This window comes from Triturus cristatus, chromosome 4_1 (genome assembly GCF_964204655.1).
Source record: "Triturus cristatus chromosome 4_1, aTriCri1.1, whole genome shotgun sequence".
Classification (NCBI taxonomy): domain Eukaryota; kingdom Metazoa; phylum Chordata; class Amphibia; order Caudata; family Salamandridae; genus Triturus; species Triturus cristatus.
This window is the reverse complement of record NC_140585.1, coordinates 799655170-799680894: the sequence shown is the minus strand read 5'-3', so window position 1 is coordinate 799680894 and position 25725 is coordinate 799655170. Positions and strand designations below refer to the sequence as shown.

The window sequence follows — 25725 nt, the reverse complement described above, 5'->3', positions numbered from 1 at the left end:
ATTAAGCTCCCGAACTCAGACCTCACTCACTAGATCTGCTATTCATTAAGGTCATACTGATTGACTGGCAATTCTTCAGCAATGTCTCTTACAATACATGGTGGGTGTGGATTACTTACCTTAGAAGCACACGTATATCCCAGTCGAATGACAAGAGCAACCCTGTTGGTTCGCAACGCATAAGGGAAACAGTAGATAATCTTGCTTCCCAATATGTAACACACGTAAGGGTCAAGCACTGTGAGGGACAACCTCTGACATTTGTGGGCATTCAAATTACGTAACATGAGATCATTTTCAACACACCACTGGAAAACTACCAGCAACCGCCAGTAAGAACACAGCTGAATAAAGCGACATTTACATCGGGCCCAATAGGACGGCCATTTAACAGATGCAAAGTAACAAAAAAACACTGGACTAAAAGGTACGAGATCGAGATAACACCCTGCAGTAATTCAGCAGGCAGTCCTATTTTTATTAATTCATCTACGTGACTTTGAAGAAACATGTGAAAAACACCACCTGAGGGACAGGAACGGTGAGATGCTTCCAAAATCACACATTGCTATCTGTGATTACACCAAAAAATGGCAATTTTTTTGTAGAAAGGGAATACATATTTACAAGCCTGATCTTATCATATGAACAGGCGGTCAATTGCACTAAAGACCTGCGTACATTCTACCCCTATGCTGCATAAAAAAAGTAAAAAACATTGTCATTTACAATGCCAATAGCTCTAACTCTCTCAAATGCGAGACCTATTGCATTGCAAATGCTCGTTTTCTGAATGAGTCAAGCTATCCTGGCTGATGACGGCTGATAGCCAGAAACCGGTCCTAGGATGCTTGATTCCGGTCCAGGGAAGACATGGCTTGGCAGTTCGGGCTGGACTGTTCCCATGAGGCACAGGGTCAAGACTGATTTGCATATGGCCATGTCTAAACTGGGGTGGCGTAGTGGGCAAAAGAACGATGGATTTAACCCAGATCTCTTGACTGGGGGAGAATGTCTGCATTGTCAGCATTCCGTCCATCATTTGTTTGTTGTAACGCTTTTCGCCCTAAGTGGGATGGGTATTCCCAGACGTGGGACCCGTGCTCACTATGCCACTGGAGTCAAGCTATCCTGGCTGATGACGGCTGATAGCCAGAAACCGGTCCTAGGATGCTTGATTCCGGTCCAGGGAAGACATGGCTTGGCAGTTCGGGCTGGACTGTTCCCATGAGGCACAGGGTCAAGACTGATTTGCATATGGCCATGTCTAAACTGGGGTGGCGTAGTGGGCAAAAGAACGATGGATTTAACCCAGATCTCTTGACTGGGGGAGAATGTCTGCATTGTCAGCATTCCGTCCATCATTTGTTTGTTGTAACGTTTTCTGAATGATGTCAATTTCAGCCATTATTCACAGCGACCAAACTTGTGCCAAAATGTTATCTCAACCTCCTGGCTCAGTGATACACGAAAAAGGTACTTTGCTTTGATAGCACCGCTATTGTCATTGTTGCTGTGTTCCTTACTCTCCCTGCAACTCCATGTGCCGACATTTTGCGCAAAATATGCAGATCAAGGCAAAATGTTAGATATGCCCCAATCAGTGATGTAGCTAGCCCTATAGCCGCCCGTAGTTGGCCCTGCATTTGCCGCCCCGCGGTGGATGCATTGAAGAGCAGGGGGGGGGGGTTGATATTTGCCGCCCCCCAACAACGACTGAAATATAGTGGGGGGGTGATTGCCACCCCCGAGACGGCAGGTAAGAGCAGGAGGAGGCCGCCTCCCCTCAAAACTCATGCCGCCATGGAGCAGACCCCCCTTGCTACGCCACTGTCCCCAATTATAATTCACCACATATCCCTAACCTGTTAATAAAAATTCTCTACCTCAAATGTTTAAATATTGTAGTACATCAAACTTATATGGCTGTATTGATTAATTAAGCCTAAATTGTGCCAAGCCCCGCACCCTTTCACTGCATACCTTATGTTGTGATCTGGTCAACAGTCGGAATTGCAGCCCATCAGCAACCCGTCCATGTGTCTACCTCTGGCTGCCCGCACCTTGTACACTTTGGTTACTAAAGATGTCTTGTACAGCAAGGAGAGGTCACCTGAGTTCGGCTCCTGCTCTGCTGCAAAAATGTGAAAGCAATGGCTTTTTGCTGAAGCATGCAGAAGCTAAAGCTACAATTACCTCTTCCTTCCAAGACAGATCTCTGCAAGGTCACCCTCTGTTACAGCCAAAATAACAACGCATACATCACTGAGGTGGAAAGTTTCCTCCTCGGACTTGCTAGTTTGAATGGCGTCAGGAGGAAATGGGGGTCGAGCACTCGTGTTGAATACCAGTCAGGTAGGCTGCTTTTGTAGGCCCTACGCCGAGTATGCACATTCTCTAATACTAAATGCAGTCATGTTTACATGCAATCAAGGCTGTCTTGCATGTAACATCATACAAAAGCTGTGCCACACACACAACAGACCACATTTCAACACAGATCATAACAGTAACATAGAAGCACACTTTTACAACAGCATATCAATGGGCCCCTTTAACACAGCACAATAACACCGAGTCTATGCTTGCCTCCTAAGTCTCCCCTAACCTGTAATCTTGGTTTTAGGTGTTGCTGTAACTCGACTGCTGTATAGTTAGATGTCTATTTAAATGTGGACGAATGTTTTCTTAATACAGTGCAAAAGGTAATTGCAGTAAGCACTTCCAAATTTTCCTCATTTAAAAAAACGCCAGGTGCATGAAATGTTTTGGGGTTCTTCTGCAGATGTTTAGCGACCATGGAAAATATAGTCCTTTTTTAGGTCTCGCCTGAGCCAGCGCATGCGATGCTCGGAGAGACATTTAGTATACGGGTTTACAAAGTGCTGCCACAGCCGGCCTAGCGCTTGCGTTCTCGCGAGCATGCACGCGCGCAGCCGCCATCTGCCTCCATTTCAGCACGATCACTGCTGCGCGCGCACCACTCGCGTGCTTAACACAGAGCGTGTCCGATCACTTTCGCTTTCATACACTTTCGCTTTCATACACAACTTGCATGGCGTCCTCTTGTTCTTTTCTACTTCCTGTTTGGATAGCGCAGGCGAGGCATCACTTCCGGTTTCATCTCCAGCACCTGGACCAAACTGAGATTAATTGAGCTTAATTTGTGTCGCTCCTCCGATCATGCTGTTTCAGGTACTTTTTTTTATTTCTTTGCGTTTTGCCCGTGTTCCTTCTTCCCCCTCCCACTCACCACTTTCCCATGCTGGTGACACCCCTCCCCCTCATCGTCATCCGTGCTTGCTAAGTCTAGGTTGGAAGAGCTGCTGGTGATACTGGAGAGCAGGGCTTAGCCACTTACTCGAATGCAGTTTGATCTATTTTAAGACTGAACAGTGCTTTTAATTTAATTGCCAAATCTCTGTTCTGGTACCCAATATACACGCTACTCTCCTCGGTTCCCGCCTCTTGTGATCACAGAATACCCTTCTGTGATTCCTGTCCCCTCTGAACACCCACTGCCCTGTCTAAACACACTCTGATTGATCCCTCTCCTCTATACCTCCTTTAAGCACTAACTGATATTGCTGCCTCCTCTGCTCACACATAGACCTCTCTGCTCCCACCGTTCTCTCTGCCTCCCCCCGAGCACACACTACCTCCTCTGCTACCTGTTCCTCTGAGAACCCACTGCCCTCTGCTCCTTTCTCCTCACAAATTGATACTCTGCTGCCATCGCCTTCTGCTTACACAGTGACCATTTGCTCTCTCTGAACATTCGCTGACCTCTCTGGACGCACACCGCCCTCTCTGCTTAAACACTGACCACCTATCCTTCTTGTCTCCCATGAACACTAACTGTTCTTTCTGCTCATACAAAGCTCTCTCGTGCTCACCATCCTTTCAGCTAACACACTGTTCATAATCGGATTCTCTGCTCCCTGCCCCCTTTAACATTTACTGCTTTTCTGATCACTGTCCCCTCTGAAAACTCAGCGCCTTCATTGCTCCCCGTTTCTTCTGCTCACACGTTGATCCTTCTACTCACACACTGCCTCCTCTGCTCCCTGCCTCTTCTAGTCCCATCCTGCTCACTCATAGATACATTGCGTTCTAATTCAGAGAATCTGGATTTGAAATCGGTTGATGGTAAAGTCCACTTAGTTGGAAATTCAGCCAGAAGGACAGCGTACATTTAGATGGTTGGCAGCCTTTTTGGATTTAAACGTTGGATACCCTCTAGAAGTAGAACACTACTTTTCAAACACTCGTTTGTGGATATCCGCACATCTCTTGCCCAGGAAATACTCGCAGTTTTACATCAATGATAGACCTTTCCGGGGTGGAAATGAGGCGAACCTGTATTTAATAGAAGTGTAGATGGAGAAATGGTAATTGTGAATCTGCCAGTCCTCGTGGCTTTTGCACTTTCTGGAAAATCTGTATGAGTTAAGTAAGTATGTGTTATTACCACCTTTTGAAGGAGGGTATCCTGAATGTGTTTGGTGGAATTCAAACTTTCTGACCTGCAGATCAGTACATAGTTCAGTGGCATGCTTTCAGCTCACTGATCTATCACAAATGCTCCGACTGCATTTCCCTGGATCAGCTCCCACATTTCAGTCTTTTCTATATTTTGATTGCTAAGTCATTTTTGCCTTGCTTGAGTGAAAATTCCTTGTTTAAATGTAATGTGTGGCATGCATCTGTATGTACTCTAGGCCTTTGACACTGAATGCTTTTATGAATGGGACACTTCACTTAAAACTTGGCCCTTGTGATTAAGGGTGCAGCTTAAAAACACCTAAGCTAAAAACCTGTGCTAAGCATGTTGTGCCACATGACTGGAATTTTGCTGTTTCTGTCATTACATCCAGATATATAATACATCAAGTAACATTACACTTACAACAAGCCTGAACTATTGACTTTGTCAATGGTTGTTAGTTGCAGCCTGTACCTATGTGCCATCTTATGAGTGGGTGTTAGAAATTCATAATGCGGAGGTTCTCTTTTTAAACGATAGTAGTTAAATGAAGCTGGCAGCTTCCAAAATGGGTCAAGGATAAATACGTATGGTTTACAGGTGACCATTAATAAAGTCACGCATCAAAAAACTCTGCGTCGATGGACCACCGTCAAGGGTGACCTCCGCTAATCTCTGGAAGGTTATCCTGATTATACACATCAACCGGATCTGCATGGCAGTACCCTTCGGTAGTTTAGAACCTGTAATTGGACGGCTGTGAACTCTCTTCCTTCGCGGATTTTCACTATTTTGGCTCATCCTTCGCCACAAGCGACGCCTGTAATTGGACGGTTCTGAATTCCCTTCCTTCGCGGATTTTCACTATTTTGGCTCATCCTTCGCCACAAGCGACGCCTTTAATTATTAGGTAGTACTCTTCACGCCCGTGATTTTCAGTTGGACCTCATGTGTTTACTTACCGTCTTATCGATACAGATTTAAAGATACTGTGGCTCTCCTGATGAAGACGCTGTGTTAGCGTCGAAACGCGCGTTGAGAACATCTCGGTCTTCGCCACTCCTATTTTTATTTTTCTGTTTGAATCACATCTTCTAATCATATAGTCCTGCATCATCAATTTATCTCTATTATTGCTATATCTAAATATAATAAATTTCATATATTTTTTATAATATATCGTATGTTGTGTCTCCTTCTATAACATTCATGTTCTTCTATTGAATATTATATTGTTTAATGTCTTTCTATTTAACATTATATTGCTTTGTGCTTAGACTGCCTAGGTGTTTATTTTTACAATGTCATTTACCCTGCCCTAGGAGTACTGCTAGTCCCTGCAGGGGGTCCCTATTTTTGAACAATAGTCAATAGGTCTCACATTTGGGAACTTATAAGATTTTCGCTATGCAACAGTTGGTGTTGTTGCACCAAGGATATTCTGCTGCATAACTAAATACTTATACGGTCCAAAAAGCGAGACCTATTGGCTATGCCAATGCTTGTTGTACTATGGTACAGTTATTACATTTCTATAAACAACCACATTTGTTTTAAACACAAATAAAACTGGAAAATAAAATAGGTACCTGTATCGTTCTTCCTGTAAAGTTTGAGACATAAACCCGTATTCTCTTTTAAACTGCACTTTTAGGGATTCAATGTCTTCTGCTAGCTGAGATTGTCCTTCCTTGATCTCCCGCAGTTCCTCCAGGATCATAGAGAGCTTCCCGTGACTGTCAAGAGTGTTGGTCCTGCCTGTCCCAAAGGAATGATTCCCATTACTGTCCGCAGACCCAGAGGTTCCGCTAGAGCAGTCCTCGTCACTAGCGTATTTTGGTTTAGTTCCAATTGTGGCGCTGCCGCTTAGGTTCCTGGAGCTACCTTGTGGATGGAAGCCCTCCAGGTCATTCTTCAGGTGAGAAATATTGTCCGCACTGCCAAATTTGTTCCGAATGAGATTTGCAAACTCCCTTGACTTACTGAACACAAACATAGGCGGTGTGAGTGATACCCCAGGCACACCAGCCTTGGTGTTTTCAGACTGACCCGCAGCTGGCGTGCTGGTGTTAAGGGCGCTGTTGACACTACTGTTGACATCTTTCAAAGGGAGCTCTTTAAGGTTGTCTTTGGACGACTCCTTGGTGTTTTTAACAGATATGTTTTGCTCAGTCTCTTTCAGTTTCTTGTGGTACTGCTCCAGTTTCTTTTGCAGCTGAGCGATGGAGTGAGCCGACTTTTGGTTCTTCTTCTCAAAGACCTGCTTGATGCGTCCTGCTTGTTGCTTGTCGGCACTGTTCACCAGCTTCAAGTATTCGGCTACGTTTTCATCGCGAGCGCTCTGCTCAATCTTGATCTGCTCGGTGACTTTTAAGATCTTCTGCTTCAAGGTGTCAGTGTTTTGCTTTACTTTGTGAAAGTCAGCAATCCCATCCGGAATGTCAAAGTTCAGGTTGGTGTCTGAGCCCCCTCGTCGAATGTTAGGTGGTAAACTGAGGGTTTTCATTTCGGACCTTTCCACCTGAAAAGAGTATACATAAAGATATTAGGCAAAGGATAAAGAATATGGACAATTCAGCTAAAAATTCATAGTAATAGGCAAGGGATTGCTACTGTTAAACCTCAATGACGTTTTGTAAATTGTACTTATCAGTTAAGACATCTGAGTGAATATTAGATTCGTATTCTTGATTTTTGTCCATTTTGAGACATCCTCCTTTTCCTACTAATGAAACATAATACATTTGCATTCCTTTAGCAATGCTCTCCCCACTTAGACGTTCCACTGTCCCATCTTTCTGCAGGTTCACTCTGTAGAGTCTGGGATACCACGTTAGTAGCAGCTTCAGTTGTTCAGAAGGAAATAAATAAAACTCATGTATAGAACATATCAAAGTGAGACTCCTGTTTCGCAGTAAATGTTTGGGGATTGGATACTGTTAGTTCTTCTCTGAACGTCTAGGAATTCCTCCGCGGTGTACTACAGGAGTGCTCTGGGTCTCCAGGCGCATGCAGGCATAAGAAAAGGAGAAACCTGCCTCCACTACCGCACATGTCACTGGGACTTTCAGTTGTCCCAGTTGCTGGCAAGGAGCTAATGTTCAAATACCACCCGACTGCCCAGGATCTTCCATTTCAGTACCTTCCAGGTGTTGTAATGTTCCCTGCAGAAGTGTGAGTGAGTGATTTGTGGGGGGTAAGCAGCTGTTACTACTTATGCTTGTCTTAGGTTTGTTTTAAGAAAGGCTACATACATTTAGCATATTTCTATCAGTGTGTCTGCATAGAGTTGATTTATCTATGCAAGTCAGCATTGAACGGTGCCTGCTCCTGTGCTCATTGTTGCAGAACTTGAAAGGGAAACTCTCACTGGGCTCATGTACACATGTGATTGTTTAATGCTCAGATAGCAGGCAGAGTATTTCGTTTTAGGTGGTCCAACTAGAAGAGAACCAGAATGGCACATGGTAAATAGAAGCACATTTTTAAATTTAAAATGCAGGTTGAACGGGATATAGCGATTGCTTGGAAGGCGACGGCCGCCCCCTCAATATCAGCTTGGAAGGCTGGGCTGGATTTCTGTATGGGGCTAGAGGCCCCCATTTATGTGGCACGGGGCTGCACGTGAAAACACTATAAAATTTGGAAGCGGTGGGCGCATTACAGGGGACTGGAATTGGAACCCATTCCAGTGGAATGATTGCCTGGGTGGTCACTTCCTTGCTTTTGGGGGACATGCAACATGTGTATTGGGCGCAGCTGTGTTGAATGGACATGATTTCTAGTGAGGACAAAATTGTAGCCGCAAACAGATTTGCTGTCTTGACTGGATTGGCGGTGCGATGGGTGGGGGGGGAGGGATTGTTCAATGTTCATTTAATTGGGGGGGGGGGCGGTTTTTGTTATGCACGTCTCTTATGTAATTTCCATTAGGTATCTCATGAGAAAATTGTCAAAGCCGATATGTTGTTTCTTGATGCTATGGAAGCCTCTGGGTTACAGAGCTCCGCGACATGTGTATTTGACGAATAAAATGTGTTTACAGAAAAAAAAAAAAAAATGCAGGTTGAATTCCAGCTGAACACAAATCGAAGTGGATTCATTCTGGCCTCTAAGTCGCAGAGCTTGTCTTTTTCTCATAAATGAATGCTTCTCTTGAACATGGTTGATTTTATTTTGAGATGCGGATGGTTGAATGACTACACCATGGGTTGTATTATGGAAAGTGCCCTGCTGCTTTTTGGTATCATAGAAGGGGTCACAGACTTGTGCGACCGCTTCTGTAATACAGATTGCACTGGCACTACATGTCAGGCTGGCACAACCCTAAGGTGGGAACAACCCTGTGCAAATGAGGGAACATTTTACGTTTGTGCCTGTGCTGTTTTATAAACATGGGCGCAGAGGCAGAGGAGCTGTGCCGGTATGCGCTGACTGTGTGCCGCAGCACCCACCGAGGGCGCGTCCTGATTGAATGTCTCCTTCAGGTTGTGCAGCACTTCAAACTGTAGCAGGCGCTATTGAGCTCACTTGAATGGATTCATTATGGTCATTGAGGATAAAATTGATAGAACTATGCAACATGTATTAAGTCATAGTCAATACAGTGTCTCTTAAAAACAAAACTAAAACAAACAGTAGCAGCTGCTGTCCCCCCCCCCCCACCAATCAGTAACTTTCACAGAAAGCAGGGAACTAGGGGCTTGTGGACCCCATGATATCTCACTGCAGGCTGGCACGGTCACTCACTGCACCCACTCGCAGAGAGATCTCTACTGGAAGTGGTGTTGTGGCCTTCAAACAGCCTGCCCACCATTCACTAATACGATGTCCATACGGTTGTTGTGAGTTTGCCGCTGCCCTGGGGGCAGTGCATGGTATGTAATAGTGCACACTGAGCAGGTCTGCACCTAGTGCACCCTGTTCATTGTGCCCTTCAGGGCAGATCAGCAGAGTGCAACCTTTACAAATTACAACCGCTGCTCTCATGGTAATTGGGAAACTGCATGATGAACCATGTGAAATAGATTATGTTGAGTCAATTGCCATCTCATGGATACAGAGATATCTTGACCACTGCAGTCCACATTATGACAGAGGCTTGAACTCCTCTGTGGAAAGCAACTGAGTTCTAATATAGCAGCATCATAGGCCACACAAACCATTAATGGTGACCCCATTTTTGCCTGCATACATACAAACACACTGTGCTGAGTTAGACCTCAAGATCTCAACACAAAATAATATCCAGGCACAGATCAGTTCACTTCTGGGAATAAAATTGGGGTGGATACAAGGGCAATAACATTTTAGACGGATACCAAGACCACAACTAGCAGTGGGTAAACTAGATGGCCACTGCCCTATTATATGTGGGGTGGAAAATGTTTCTTGCGCGTACGGTGATAAAAACAAATCCTAGTGCAAGCCATGCTAGGATCTGCATGCATTTTTCCCACAGGAACATGGAAAGCCTGGGTTGTGAAAGCATCCTTTTAAGCCAGAGCTGATCCATTATCCCAACACTGGCTGTGAGGCAGGCACCAGGGAAATCCCTTTGCGTTCCTAGTGATGTCAGGTCAGCAAAAAGGGGGACACTTTGTTTATTCTCTAACCCACTTCATGATGGTGCTGGAAGCTGAGCAGCAAATCCCACATGAATACAAAATAGCACAGTATTTTGTTTTCTTTTTTTAAATGGGTCATCGCCTACAGTTAATGCTGAAAATGTAAATTAATTCTCAGCTTAAAAAATCTTCGTCAAAAGAGATCACAAGGTTGCCATGAATCCCAGATGTGCCACTTCATTGAAAGCAATGGGGGAGTTGAGTCTGGCCAAGAGTCAGACTAAGCTGCGATGAACGGGACTTGGCATTTATGATGCCATCTGAACTTGAGATGTGTACAAAATGCATCTGTTTGCTGCATTGCTAAAATGAAGTCAGACACACATTGTCTTACTCTATCAGTGCAGGGAGAAAGAGAACACTGGAGGTTTAAGTCTGTGATTTGCAGCACAAGTTTATTCCAAATGTGTAATTTAGCTATATTGTCCTTTCAGGCTGATGAGAGCGATAGATTTGACCTCCAGAGGCATAGAGTTGAATCACAAACATTTTTTGACCAGCACTATTTCACATCCATAGTGATAGGTTAAGGCAGTGCCCTTTACCAGGCTATTATGAAAGAAACTTTCTGGAGGTGGTAATCAGTGCTTAATTTGAGCAAGTACTTTGTGGTGCTCGGCACCGGCACTTGTTTGTAAACACTGGTACTTATGACAGTCTGCCACATGGTGTCGTTGTTTGTTTAATTAGAGATGAACACAACAACAGTTGTCTATTAACCCTTTGAGTGCGTCCGTCGTCCAATGGCCGTCGCGAGCACTACCTCGGTAGTACTGTGCACGTCCGGCTGACACGGCCCCGCCCACTCAATGGAACGCCCCGCACCGCGGCGGAAATTAAGGCGTTAATTCAATATATATTAAAATGGCTAATACCTGCCACCCAAGTCATTCTTATAGCTTTGGGCCCTGGAATCGTCTGAATTTTCACAATTGTAGGGGTGTAATGGTTAGTAGTCGTATTAGTGCATTCAGTGGAAGCGCAGGTAGGGGCGATGGGTAGTGCAAGCTCCAATGGCCTTCTAGCGGGTTCCCTGGCACTTATATTGTTACAAATTAAGCACTGAAATGGGTGACAAGAATATTTGTGCAGATTTGTCGTCTGCCATTTCGTTGTGCTACCGTGATTTTGTTCTGCATTACTTAATTGTAGTATTCTACTCTTGTAGTGTGTTAACGTTGTGGCTGTTTTGCTGTGCTTGTTATGTTTTAATTGTGCTGTTATGTTGCTTTGTGCACTCTACGGTGTTGTGCTACGTTTCCATTTAATGCCTTCAAAGCTCTTATGTTAAGCAGCCATTTACCAAAGACTAATTTGGTAAAATAGTGCTGCTCCAGCTCTTCAACTATTTTTAGACACAACTGCGTCAGAAACTGAGGACCACAACAGAAATATTTTTGACATGCGCTATTTCAAGTCCTCCGTGTTAAATTAAGGAAGTACTCAGCGCAAACACCTTTTACTACTGCTTTAGGACAACGGGAATCTGGATGAGGAAATGTGCGACAAAAACATATGTGTAGATCTGATATCAGTAATTTTGTTGTGGCGGTAATGTATGCTGCTGTTTCTTGGGCTGCTGTGTTTTTTTTGTTAAGCATGATTGCAATCAGTTTCGTACTGAGAACAACAAGCAGCCATGGCAGGTTGCTGCTCGACCGGTCCTGGAGAGTGTGTGTGTGTGGGGGGTGCTAGCAAGAAGCACCGCTACCGCTCTTCTTACAGAGGGGGGAGATATTGCACCACTGCAGCAAAACCGGCCCCCTGTAAGAAAAGTGCACCCCGAGACCACAATACCGGCCCCCACCCCTACAGCCCACCGGGGAAATGCCTGGTGCCCACTACGGCCAGTACGGCCCTGATTGCAATGCAATTCAGTTGTGCTGTACTGCAGTCGTTGTGGCGTATTCTGTTTTGACTGAATTTTGTTTTAGGAAGTGCCTTCTTATGTTCTGTTTTTTTGTGTACGTTATTGTGTTGTGTTTACTTTTGATATGCCAACAAATGGTTCTATGTTACAGCGATCTCTTTGACTACATAAGACACAAGTCAGCCTAAAATTGTGGCAGGATCGAGCCTGGACTCTGAACTCCTAGTTCTCGCTTTACAGGATACAGTGTGTTTCTCAAATTGGCACTTGCATTGCTGACCTTATGTTATATGGTCATGTGTCTTGACTTGGTGCTTCCAGTGGTCACTTTATGTGATATTACTCACTGTCTTAACTTCGTGCTTCATGTGCTCACGTCATGTGACGTGGCCCATGAAATGAAAATATAAACAGCGTTCTCTTTGTTCTCTCTTATCTGTATTTCATCAGTGTAGGGAGCTCATCACGCGGCATCAACAAAGAACAATAAAAACTGTGTCTGCCGAAGTCCAAGTACAGAATACTATTATGCTTGGCCTATGTTGCATAATTTTTGAACCTGCAACCACATCTCCTCTTATCATGCGCAATTCAAAAATCGAAATGATTTTCAGTCCAGATAATAATTAAGTTTGAAAAATGTCCACTAAGCGCATTGTTTACTGATAAACACATAGAAGCATGTCTACCATACATTTCTTACACAAGACCTTATTTTTGTGGACACATTTGGAGGCCAAAAAGCTACTTGTAGTTGGATGATGGAGACAAAGTAAACAGTATGAAAGACAGTACAATACCCATATAAAGTATATTTTTCAGGTAGTAAAGTTTTGATCCTAATTTAGTATGACTTGGATGGTGCTGGATCTGTGGAAGGTCAGGTGGTCCCCAACTGTTATGTTTTTCTGTTAAAAGAAAGTGTTTTTTGTTTTTTTACTCAAGTCCTGGAAAGCATAAGGAAAAACTTTGCCTAAAGCTGATCAGTGCGGTCCAGTTCAGTGGACCCGCCCGGTAAAGGATTGAAATCTGAAGTGCTACACTACTGTCTGGTAGTGGTTACCATTTCACTGTCGACAGGGTACAAGTCACATTCAGGGCTACAGTGAGAAAGTGCTCGTGTGAGGTACAAGAGAGTAGTCTCAGTTATGAACTTACAGACCAGTCTTAGTGATTTAACTAGATTTTTTCTTAGGGCAGAAAGCCATACATTTGAGAAGGCTTACAAAGGGGTGCTAACCTTGTCCAAGAGGATACGTTGATACTCAAGAAGGTTGACCAAGAGGCTTTTGCAGCAATCGATTTTGCTAATTAGTAGAGCATTGATTAGGCACTTACGTTTGTGGGAGAAAATTGTGGGCGAATTATGCATACCTTTAGTAGCCAGTGTCTCACTGCCATCGCAGTGGTAGACGTGAAAACATCTGTACTCATTCTCGAGTTGGATAATATGCAGGGGTTTCTTGCAGAGAGCGTGGCCGGGGAATATAATATACAAAAGTGGCGCTATTGAAGTGAAGTGCTTTACTTTTGGATTAGGTTAACAAGAGAAAACAGTGCAATCCTGTAGCAGGGAAGTTTTAGGCTGTCTGAGATACATGATTATTGCCAAAAGCGAAAGTTATGTCACCTAGAGTACTAGCCTATGGGGAGCTGAAAAGAGATTCAAGCACTAAGTCCTGCGGGTCACTGACAAGAAGGGGTGGTGACTACAGAGAGGAGTGTCAAGATGCATAGAATAAAGATAAAAAAGATAAGAAGAAAATCTGCTTAGCAGCATGTCACTGATGCCAAGTGAGGTGCCAGGTGGTGGTCAACTGTGTCAACTACTGCTGAGAGGTCAGTGTAAAGACGCACGTGAAGTGAATATGAATAGCAGAAGGGATAAATAAAGTGAGCGACATGAGAAAGTGTGGTCTCTGTAGAATGGAGTTTTCAAAAACCAGACTGAAGTGGGTTGAGACTGCTATGCACCAATAGATGGGGTGCAAGATGGCTGAACACAAGACCACTACCAACTGTTCCTGCAGATGGATATGCATGATCTTATGTGCAATAAGGCCATCCAGTGGTGAGCAGTATTAGCCACTGAGTCAATGCAGGAGTCTAGGGTCATGGCAGAGTCAAGAGTGACACTAAGGATTTTGACCTCGGTAGGCCTGAGGGTCGATGGTGAACATAGGGCATGTATTCCTTTTGAAACCAAGAAGAAGCGTTTTATTTGCTTATTCGTGGAGTCTCGGGAAGCCACTGGTTCCCTCTTTGATAGAAGATGGACCATTTTGGAGAAATAATACGGATGCTCTTTCTTAATTGCGCGAAGGCATAGCAGAATTTCTTTGGCACCGATGATGTTAGAGCAGATTGAAGTTATCGATGATCTTCGGCAGGAAGTAGTTTTGTATTTTAAAAAGTACATGTGACAGGTGTTATCCTTGATAAGCAAGGTATGTCACCTGCCAACTGACCACTAGTAGAAGATCCTGGTTTATGGTTCTGTTTGCAGTTGGCTGTGAACAAGGCAAACCATGAATTGGGAGTCATTTGATACATCAGCTACTCCCAAGAGGCAGCATGGCAAGGTCATGTGATCCTCCCTTCAACGGTGAGGTATTGTGCCTCTGGTAGTAAGGCCTCAAAATGCTTGAACTGTTCTGGCATCTTTCACAACCTTACCTTTATATGAATTTTGAGGAGCTATGGTGGCTAAGGTGTCTCAAGTTATTTGAGGGTCCTGTTTATTTGGGGGTTTGGGATCCTGGGCAGCATCAACAAAGTCAGGACCCATTTTGGGGAAAATCTCACAATCCCAGAGAAAAGTACGACCTAGGGCTTAGAGGTGTGCCTGGAGAGTAAAATAATGGAAATAAAATAAGCACAGAATTTGGGGAAATTTTTATCCTTCTCAGATATACAGAAATGTTATGGTATCCTGATAAGATGAGGTTCCTTTATTGTTATGTTTACACTAAAGGTGGTTCTTCAGGTTAGGAAGCGGAACAGGGGAATATGGAATCGCTTATGATCTTCTGATTCAGTGATTAATGAGTAAGAGAAGCATTATAGAGAATTACGCATGCCTAAATTCCAATGTCACTTACTTTGATGAAAAAAGCTCAAATGGATATTACCAATGAGAAATGGCAACAGACACTAGCTGATAATGCAGAATGTACCTGTTCCCACTAACGAATGAAGAATCCAACACTTCTTTCTCTTTAGTAATTCCACACCAAAAAATTACAAACTTCACCCAGAATGGTTTAGGCCCTTAGACATTGGAACATTTGCTTTATAGTTGCTCCAGCCTGGAGCTGTTCTGGGGCAATTTCCTCATTTAATTACCATCTCCAGGATTAGAGTTTATGTGTTGATGATTATTGCAGATTTTATCATTTTTCCAAGGAGCTGTTTAATTTTCCTCAAGAAACTGGTAGACAGTCCTCACTGCTCAGCTATGAATATATGAGAAGATCCCGGTTGCCGCTGAGTGGAGAATGAATTGGAAGTATATTATGCATCAAGAAGGCTTTAATAGAAGGGCTGGCATTATCAAAATGTTCAAGAGACTATGGGGGCCTTTTTTATCACAAAAAACTTAATTGTATGCACTTTCCTTATGGCTACTTTTTATTGCAAGAAAGCGCTTTATAAAAGATGCATGCACTTTCAACAAAAAGCACTTTTTGTTTGTGGGTTTTCTTTTGCATTATGAAATTCTTGTCATGTGGGGAGAATCGTAAAAGAAAAGGAAAGGGGGCAAGAAAAAAAAGAAAACAAAAACTTTTTACTAGCACTCTGAGGTTTAATTTTGTGTGCAACTGATTTCTGTGATAAAAGTAAAGAAAACACAATCACTTATTGTGTAATTTATTTTTATGCGTGTTCTTTTTTCTCAACAAAATGATTCAAAGACATTTTGGTTCTTATTTCATGACGAATGCCCATCAGAACGCATCAGACGAATCACGATGTCCACCCATTCTCACCTGCTGTATTTAGCTTATAGTGCAAGCATTCCCGTAGGTAGGGGCATAGCTTGATAAGTAAGATTGGAGGGGTGTGAATTTCAGATTTTTCCAACAATCACGCTGGCACATAATGTTATAATACATTAAAGGATAAGCAGGGTGCATGAGAGTGGCTTGAGGGGCATGGAAAGGGAGAGACTGCAGATTGGTAGTAGACCTAAGAGAGAGAAAACACAATATTTTGTAAAATAACCAACATTTTCAAAACAGCAAGGGAGAGGGTGCATGTGCGCATTAGCCTGTGTATATGTAAAAATTCCTGGTGAAAGCCGACAGGCACCTCACCATACCCGACTGAAAGCAGCTATACTCAACTATTTATCAGAAAATGCATTTATGGTGGAGGTGTAACACCCCAAACACCCCCCCCCAAAGCTACGCCCCTGTCCATAGGGATGCAGGAAACTGGTCTTTGTAGCTTGGCATAAATGCTAGTTCTGGCGTGCACGCCTGAACATTCATAGGCTCCAAAAGACACTAGGAGGTTGCTAAGCAACCCCACATCAAATTTCATTGGCCTCTTTGATTTACATGGCTGTTTTACTTTGTCATCATACTGGAGGCCTCCACCAGGGCCAACTCAAAGCACAGGTGCAGGACACTGTAAACTATAGATCGATCGATCGATCGATCTGGTCCGGTTTAATGCTAATTTGACATAGCTACATGCTTATTAGCAGTCATTAACTGTAATGAAGAGGACACAGTGAAGTGACACAGTACTTGAGAGTTCCATTTCTTCTTCTGTCAATGAAAGACTTGGCTTCTCCCTTACTCCAGCGTGATGCATTTGTATGTAGGGTTCATTCCATTTAATCTGGTGCATGTTTGGTTCTTGTTCTCTCATCAACCCTTTGCAGATCCCTCATCCAAATTACCATTTTTGCCAGGGATGTTACTGTTCATAGTATTACTTCAGAACCCCACCCCCTTTTCAGAATTCCCCACCTTGAGTATTTTTCACCTAGCGTCTGTGCTCTTCACAATTTACCTCTGTTTTGTACCAGTGATAGCAACATTTCCTGTACCTGGCAAAGTGTGCTTCCTGTTCCAGTTGCCAGTCATACAAAATGGCTCAGGGTAAAGGAAGAATTGTTCTTAACATTGACAACAGTCCCAAGAAGTCAACCTTTGCATCACGATGCCAAGTCTGTGTTAGATATTTTTCAGTAGCAACAAAAAGCCACCTTCCTCAGGTTCAAACCTGTCTCCAGATGCCACGCCTATGTGCCAGGAAGGGTTGAAAACAAAACAAACATTTGCAATGCAAGAGGACTCGCATTTACGCGAGACCTCTTGAATTGCAAACGGGAGTGCGGGAGTGTGGGTGGGCGGGCGTGATTAAGGCACGAACAATGGGAGTGGGAAGGGCGGCAGAAAAGGTATGGACAGCGGGAGGGGTGGCACAGACACAAAGTAGTGCTCAGGAAATATGCAGTAAATGGGCCAATAGCCGTGGACTGTCATGGCTGGCATGGCTGTCATAAGGAGGGACTAGCAGCCTCCAAGCCAATCAGAAGGCAGCATTTAGAAAGGCCAAAGCCACAAGCCAATGAAAAAGTGGGCGGGGGAGGGGGTGGGGCTTCCCTCACCTATAGTTTAAACTGCATGCCTCGCAAAGCGAGCAGCGCATGCGCTGCACAGCTAGGCGAGACCTAAAAAGGAAGCAACAAGTGGTATGGGTTTGCCTGCTTGTGGCAGGAGTGCAGCAGCCTGGAGGTTCTGCCTGGGTGGGCTGGGAGAGAGGAGCCCCTCCAGACTGGGCAGCCACAGCACCATTGTGGATTCATCTTTCCTCCTTTAGTCTGACCTCTGTCATCAGTGGGAACACGCAGGGTGGGGAGGCTACATATCAAATGTTGAGCTTGTTAAAGGCCTGCTCAAGTGCCATGGTCTGCCCTTCTACTGTTCTCCCAGAAAGTAAGTCAGTGTCAGAGGCTCAGAAATACATTGTGGGGAGTGGAAAAGTTTGGGGATGCTTAAAAGCATCCTGATTTGGCTATAGATTCTAATCATGCTCAAACACCTCTCCTTACTAAGTGCAAGTGCTGTTGAGTTGACATTTTCCTTCACAATTATTTATTTTCAGATCATAGTTTGAATAAAATAACCACTAACGTTGATTGCATTGGCCTGCTAGCTCCTAGAATAAACCCCTTTTAGTGGAATCTTCTATAGTGTATGCATACGTTTTCAAGCAGTCTGCAAGAGCTGAATATTTTAGCTCATTTAGCCTGTTTTACTGCTGTATAGAGAAAATACACTTTAGACAACGTGGGGCATATCATATCACACCTCTTAAGAAGGCATCCTTAACAAAAACAAGTCACTGGTGGTCCATGAACGCAATGTTAACCTCTGAGTTCCTACAGCATTGTTTCGGTCGGCGCCTTCACACTTAGGAAGTGGATATGACGCTTACGAACAACGCCTCAAGAAGTCGCACAATATTACTACTAGTACATGAAATCTTGTTTTTGTAAGACTGTGATCACTTTCTGTGTCCTTGAACATGTTGTGCTTTTCTTGAGGTAATCACCTTTTACTGCATTCAAGAGAATGGAATTTCTTGGCAAAGGCAAACATTTATCCAAGCTATTTCCCCTGCTTGATTTATGACTTCTGATAATGTACTTCAGGATCTCGCAGATAACATAAGGCCCGAGGGTCCTTACTGCAGCCAGCCAGCCTGCTCAGCTAGGGCTTTTCCCAGGATGTCCTCCTGCTTATAAGGAACTTAATGATACCCACACAAAGGGCAGCAGTGTGGGCGATTGTTACAAAGAACCCGCACAGTCCTGGGCAATAAAGGACTAGCAAAAGATAAAATTGGTGGCATAATGACTCATCGGTATCACATGATGTTGTTGTATTTGGAGAGGTTCTTGTATTCAAGAACTGGTGTCACCTTATGTAACTAAGCAAGGTGATGCCAGGCTTGGAGAGGTCTGCAGTACTCCAGTCTACAAAATGAGAATCATGCCAACTGCATGTTGAGATTTTAGTTACAAAAAAAAGACATTTAGCTGGAAATCTACCGATAGATAGTTTGCATAGTGTTAGAATAGTGAATGTGAAAAAATACACTTATCTACAGTTAACACACGTGTTTTTAAACTGGACCAGAAGTCCCATTAGTGGTTCCAGTTTGTGACTTTTACACATATTGTGAAAGCTGCTTTGTGGCCGCTTCCTTTACTGGCATCATACAGGAAGCATTTACAAAGTCAATGGGTCAGGCGTTGTGCTGCCAGCCTTTTGCACTTCGTCAATGCTTGTTTTGACTTGTTTTTGTAAAACTTTATTTTTGAAAAGTTGCCAGGCCCTCACAAATTTAACAAAAATAAGCTTAGGCTAAAATGAAAACTATGTTTGGCTGTAGTAGTCCCTGGAACTGAAGGGAAAATTTGTGCGGAAATGCACTTTGTGAAAGAAGAGTGTGGTCACTCACAGTGAAGGCAACCAATGACATGAGTGAGCCGACCCACTGCACCATGCTGCATGCTGTAATGGGTGGGAGAAAAATGTGAATGACACGCCATCAGACCAATGGAGGAAGGGCTGGATGAAAGCCCATATATGAGTATATGAAATATAGAACTTCGGTAAAATCAAAAGAGCTTGGCTAACACTAGACCTAAAATTGACTGGGGAGCAGGGGATTTATGCATTTAAAATATTTTTGGGTTGAAAAACATCTAAAGACTGGGTGTGAGTCATTTCCCGTGCATTGCAGGATGCAGTTAAGGCACATAAATCAAGAGAGACAGGTCTAACAGTCACAAATTCTTAAGTGTCAGTCCAGGACAGGTTTGTTGCCAAGCACCCACACATTTCATTCAACTTTAGCCTGTAGGCCCAGGGCAAATCATGTATCTGTTTTGTTGTCAGGTCTTGTACATCTTGAGACATTAAAACAAGGTTTCCATCATTTTAAAGGGAATATATAGAAATCATAGCACGGAAGCAATGATGGCACAGAGGAAAGAAAACAATAATGGAACTTTTAAAGAACAAGGAATAGAGGATGAAGAGGAGCAAAGAGAAAGTGAGAGATGGAGAGAGAGAGACAGATAGAGGAACAGGGTGAAAAGGGGAGAGACAGACATGCAGTAGATAATAGAAATATTGTACAACCTGTCATTTTTAGATTTACGGTATTGATTAAGTTTATGAACTTGGAAAAGTATATTTTGTCCCAAGCAAAGATGGAAACCAGCCACCTTAAAAAGAATAACACCATACTAAGCCTCAATTCATTATAAAGAGCCTCATTGAAAAGAGCAGAGAAGTAAAGGAGCCAATTAACATGAATTTGTTCATGACCTTGATCACAGAGATAGGCCAATCCTTAAGAAAGAGCAGAAATTATCCATCATTTTCTCCGCAAGCAGCTGCAGAAAGTAGGAGCAGTGAGAAAAGTTCAGCAGGCCCATGTCCGAAGCTTCAGATTCGACAGTCATTGATTATGGCGTCCAGATAGTGGTACCCACAAATTTCTGGCATTACACCAACCACTTCACAATTGGCCCTTTGATGGTCCATCTGCCAAGCTTCCGCCAAGTACCTGAACACTGCTCGCAGCCTGCTGCTGCTCCATTGCTTCTGGCTGCTGCGCACTCGCATCCAGGACTCTCTGAGGATTCTCCGATTTGTCGATCAAACTGTTGACTATAGACCCCTGGAAGGAAGGTGGCATGCATGTTTAAACCATGTATCATCTTTCATTTACATTGCATATTTGAAGCCGGCGAAGGAGGGACAGCTGCCTGTCAAGATCTGGGGGTTTGTTTCAATAGACTTCAGTGAGATTGAAAGAGCAGTGCCTCATTCTAATTGCATGCATGGTGTCACGCGAACTTATGATTCGTGAGATCCCTGCTCATGATGAATGGGCAAAAAATAATGTTATGCACACGAAATAAATACTTTTTGCAGACCAGATGTGCAGGACACATCAGTCAACAAGGAATAAAATGTTCATGTTTCACAATATGTCAGAGAATAATCCGATCACAGAATTACAGACCAAAGATCACTGCTGCATTATGGAAGGCTGACCAGGCAAAGGGGAGACTGTAGAGGAGGATGCTCGAGGGTGAAGACAGGAGATGTGGTTTGTGCAGCAACAATTCGAGGATAGACTCCAAACAACTGTCAACAAAGTGTTTTCAGGTTTCGGAGCAAACTAAGAGTTACGTTTCAAGGGCCGGGATACTTGGTTAAGTACATCTGTGGCTGGCACAGTAAGAGGTATACAATAAAAAGACAAGATCACCATAAAGAGAAAGATGGAGCAAGAGATAAATAGATGGGCATGCCAGAGAATTCATGGACAGAGCAGAGTCAGTGATCTGGCAGGGCTCGAAGAGCCAAAGCAGGAGTGGAACCAGCAAAAACAAATAATCATGCAGATGCTGAAAAAGGTCTTGTAAACCGCAGAAATTGCATACATTGTGTTAGACTGAGGTGCTTTTTCTTTTCAGTAATTAAATAAAAAGATGCATTCTTTGATTTTCGATTTTACACTCCATGGTAAAAGAAAAACTACAAATCCCAGTGTGCAAAGTGCACTGCGGTTAAAGCCAAAACAGGCTGAAGGCATCACACAACATGGGTCTGCTCTGGCTCTTGAACATCAATAAGCATTTGTTTTCAGCCATAGGTCTGACTGTTACCAGTTCTCAGTTCAGTAATGTGCGCGGTCGCCGTTATATTCTCAGCACATTAAGGTTTCAGCAAAGCAATCAAATGTTTAAAGTTTTGCAGAGAACTTTAAATGCCCCGTCCCTTGGTTTGCTTTTAGTTGTGGTACGCAAGTGGCCATCCCCACCTCTGCTCTTCTTAAACCTCTCCCTATGTACACAAGGACTCCACCAGGCTCCCCAGAGACCTCAGCAGGCATTGAACAGCTGGCTTCATGCACTGTGCACCAGGCCAGTTTGCTATAAGCACAAGTCGTGTAGATCTTCAAGAGTATTCCAATTTGATGTGAATTAATTGAACACAGGCGCATAGCTGCAAACTTTTTTAGACCGCTTATGTGCGATATATCCATGGTTTTTGTGTGTTTACAAATGACACTACTGCCAAATGTGTGACACATTGAGTGATACTTTCTCAATCAAAGTAAATCAAAGCAATGACCACTATTCAGGTAATTTATGATTTTTCTGTAGTTTCATCCGGTCATATCACACAACAACGAACATACACCGGTTGCCAATAATTGTGAGCCATTTACTCAATTTTTCTCCCCACAAATCCTCTATCTGTATCTCTCGCACGTCTTCTCCTTTATCCTATTTTCATTCTGTCCTGCATGTACTTTCTTGTGTTGCTCCCTTCACCACACACCGACTCGCTCTCTCTAATCACCTGTCAATCACACCATTTTATTTTCCTTCACGCACATTCATATATAATGGTAAATACAACTGGAACATATGTGGCCATGGTCATCGCTCTGTACTCTCTGCAGAGAGGCCTTGGGATTGAATGAGCACGCAGTCTGAATACTTTTAAAACCCACTGACAGGCTCTGTGAGAAACATGAAGTGCCTTCAGCCTGAACTCCAGAGCTCCCGATGGTCAATCATGCCCACCCGCAACCTTTACTCACCCAGACATCTAAAGGCGACTCCGTTTATAATACGAACAGTGTAAGAGTCACATGTTTAGGGAACAAAGTACAGAAACACAACATCAAAACGCAAAATATCAACAGGGATTCCGGTTGCATCACTGACACAGATTACCAGGTTTTCAGTCACTGCTGGGAACCCCATCTGAGCTACCCTGGCTGGGTCTCTGATGCAGTCTGACTGGGTAAATGCTTTTGTTGGCCAAAAGAAATACACCCGACCTGCAGAGAGAGTTGTACTAGGCCCAGAGCTGGTTCCTATGGGAAAAGACTCACCGCTTCCCTGGGCTCAGCTCTCACAGCCTGGGGTGCCTTGTGAGATCAGTCACATTAGTGCTGGTTACGTAAATGCTGCTCTGAGATCAAAGCTCAGTCTGGGCAAGTGCCACACATCTATGGTTAAGAGCTTTGAGCAATAAAGATGAGCTAAACATACCCAACATTGCCTTTTAGCGTGGTGACACCAACTAAATGCGTTATCTTAACTGTAGATGCGTGACACTTGGCAGGGCTGCATGAAAGCACACACTTGTGAAGGTTTCAGGGTCTTTCCCCAGCCCTCTTGTTGAATGATCAGCTCGTTAGCCTCAGGGCCGGAGCTGTGCATGTGTACTTGTGCTTTGTGCACAAGTACACCACTGCCTGTCAGAACACTATGCTTTGCGTCCACAGAAGCGTGCAGATGGACTGCTTGCTGGCTGAATGTAGTCCGTCTTCTAAAGGACTGAATATGCTGGACTCACAAGGCCCACAGGCTCCATGAGAACCCCGCTGCTGTTCGATGGCACTGTGAGGGGCACTGCACATGCCAATGCTGCAGCTATTTTGTGCATTTATAGGGCACTGCCGAACAAAAAACGTTCAAGGATCACTTAATACTTGTTTTTATTCAATACGGATCAAACTATGTTCATGCACAGTTATATCAAAGAGTCCCTCTTACACAAAGGCTCATTACATTTCCTACTGTGTGTATCACACTATTGTTTGCTTGATTCTACGAAAAGTGTTTCCCCTGAAGCAATTAGCTATGGCATAATTACACTGCTCAGTTATTGCAGAAACATCTGAGCCTGCTTTACATTTCTTATTGAAGATTTACATAATATGAGTCTTAACCCTATTCTCCATTTTCACTAATAATGTGGGCAGATTAACAAAATGTGCCAAATTAATCTGTTTACTGCGTCTCTTGCGTTCCCGCGTAAAGCCCCCAGATTACCTCTATCCTTCTGCTTGCACTGTGTACCGAGGAACATAATTAAGGAAGCCTGTTGTCTAGAAATCTGTTCCATAAATGTGTTGCCCTATTTGTTTTAGGTATTCCTTGGATTTCAGATCCACAGTAGTGCATATCCTTCATGTAAGTAAATAAATAGAATAAAAAAGTCCTTGCAGTCAATTGTATTCCATGATAAAAATAAACCTCTTGAATCGGATTTAAAGGGTAACTCCCTTGCACCTCTCCTCGCTCCTGTCTACCTCCTATTTGCCTTTTACTTGTGGGGAGATGTCGGGGCGAGGGGGGCTCGCTCTTTCCCGCTTCTCCCTAGTCCTCTCGCCAGCCCTATTCCTATACCCAACTCAGTAACTCCATCTCGACCAGCTACTTTTTTTAAATTACCCCGGCCTCCATCTTTGCTTCTACCCTAGTAATTCTTCCCATACCTCTACCTCACCTACACACTCCTACCTCGCTATTCTGCTGTTTTTATGAAATGTTACAGACACGCAGAACTCCTAAATAAAAAGAAGGATTACAATTTAGAAAGTTATGGTCCACCAGCAGGTCATGTATTAGTGGCAATTGCTGCGACACTGTAAGAACTTTGGGATAGTTTTCTTACAGACGGGCAGCAATGAAGTCTGAGACTTGGAAGTAGGCATAGTTCTATCACATCGACTATTGGTTTGTACTGAGTTTGTAACAAAGGTAAAATTATTATATTACAGAGTAAAGGCAAAAATATCAAATACTAAATTTGCCTGTAAATTAAAAAAAGGGAATCAAACAACATAAGTTTATTTCACCTTTTTTGACAAATTATTTTTTCATTCAATTTTCAATTTTTGTAATATTTTGTTTAACAGTCTTGAACCTAACTGTAATTTTTTTTACAGAGTGCTTTTTTTATTTCTTCAATACTAATGTGTATATTCAGTTTTTCTTCTTTCAATTTATTCAATCCCATATAATGCATGCTATGTTTGGGGACATCCTGGCCCCAAGGAGGCCGATGTAACTGTTAGGGGATTGTGAATATATCCACAACTTTTCGAGTTGTACAGAGTACAGTGCCTTTAGAAGCAATAACCTCTTCACACTATCCCATCTCTATTGCAGGTTTTCCACGTGACCTTTTTCTGATTGCTTTTGCAACATTATTGCACATGCAAGCAGCATTCATTATCTGTGACTTGATCCATATAAAAAAAATCTATATATTGTAATGAAGTGGTATTTAAAGTTTCTCCCCACATATAAATACAGCTGTACGTTTGTAGCAGTCAGTATTTATTTAATGCAATGCAATAAAATTAAAAAAAAGACACACCAAGTCAAGGGAGCGCATTAGTTTAATAGTGGCCAATTAATGGTACAATAGCAATGTGAGGGAGGAAGGACTAGTGGCACAATAACCATGTGGCATGGCATTATTAATGGCAAAATAAATGCAAGCTGTATCATTAGCACTGGTGCAATACATTTCTGAGGACAACTGGATGGACAGTAGCACAAATTCGGTGATAGGACAACACTGCTAGCACAGCGCCTGGACGGATTTCCTAGCACACCAGCTGTCTGACGTGGATTACTGCTGGAGGAATAACTGGTAGGCCAAAGCTATACGGAGAACATAAAACTAATGAAGCGGTGCACGAAAGTTAGTTGGGAATTCTATTCTTTTTACCTCTTGTGTGGTGCTGAGGGATATTGTGTAAGAGCTGTATTTTGAGGTATGATTTCTACTTGGAATGCATTTTCACCTTTCCATTTTCAGCGTGCACACTCATAGATCAAGTTGCTGAACTTACTGTTTGGAACACTATGCTACCAGTGTCCTGCT

At 43.3% G+C, this 25725-nt stretch overlaps 1 protein-coding gene across 3 annotated transcripts in view; it reads right to left on the bottom strand.

Moving 5' to 3' along the window:
- The window catches only part of TMCC3 (transmembrane and coiled-coil domain family 3), a 278052-nt gene that overhangs the window by 53021 nt on the left and 199306 nt on the right, over window positions 1-25725 (bottom strand). For 2 of the 3 annotated variants that reach the window (XM_085653394.1, XM_085653396.1), the window contains exons 2-3: window positions 20582-20695; window positions 6076-7007 (exon numbers count right to left, since the gene is read on the bottom strand). In XM_085653394.1, the coding sequence (XP_085509520.1) occupies window positions 6076-7007; window positions 20582-20695 (1046 nt within the window). The remainder of the gene's footprint in view (window positions 1-6075; window positions 7008-20581; window positions 20696-25725) is intronic. The other variant, XM_085653395.1, reaches the window with a different exon arrangement.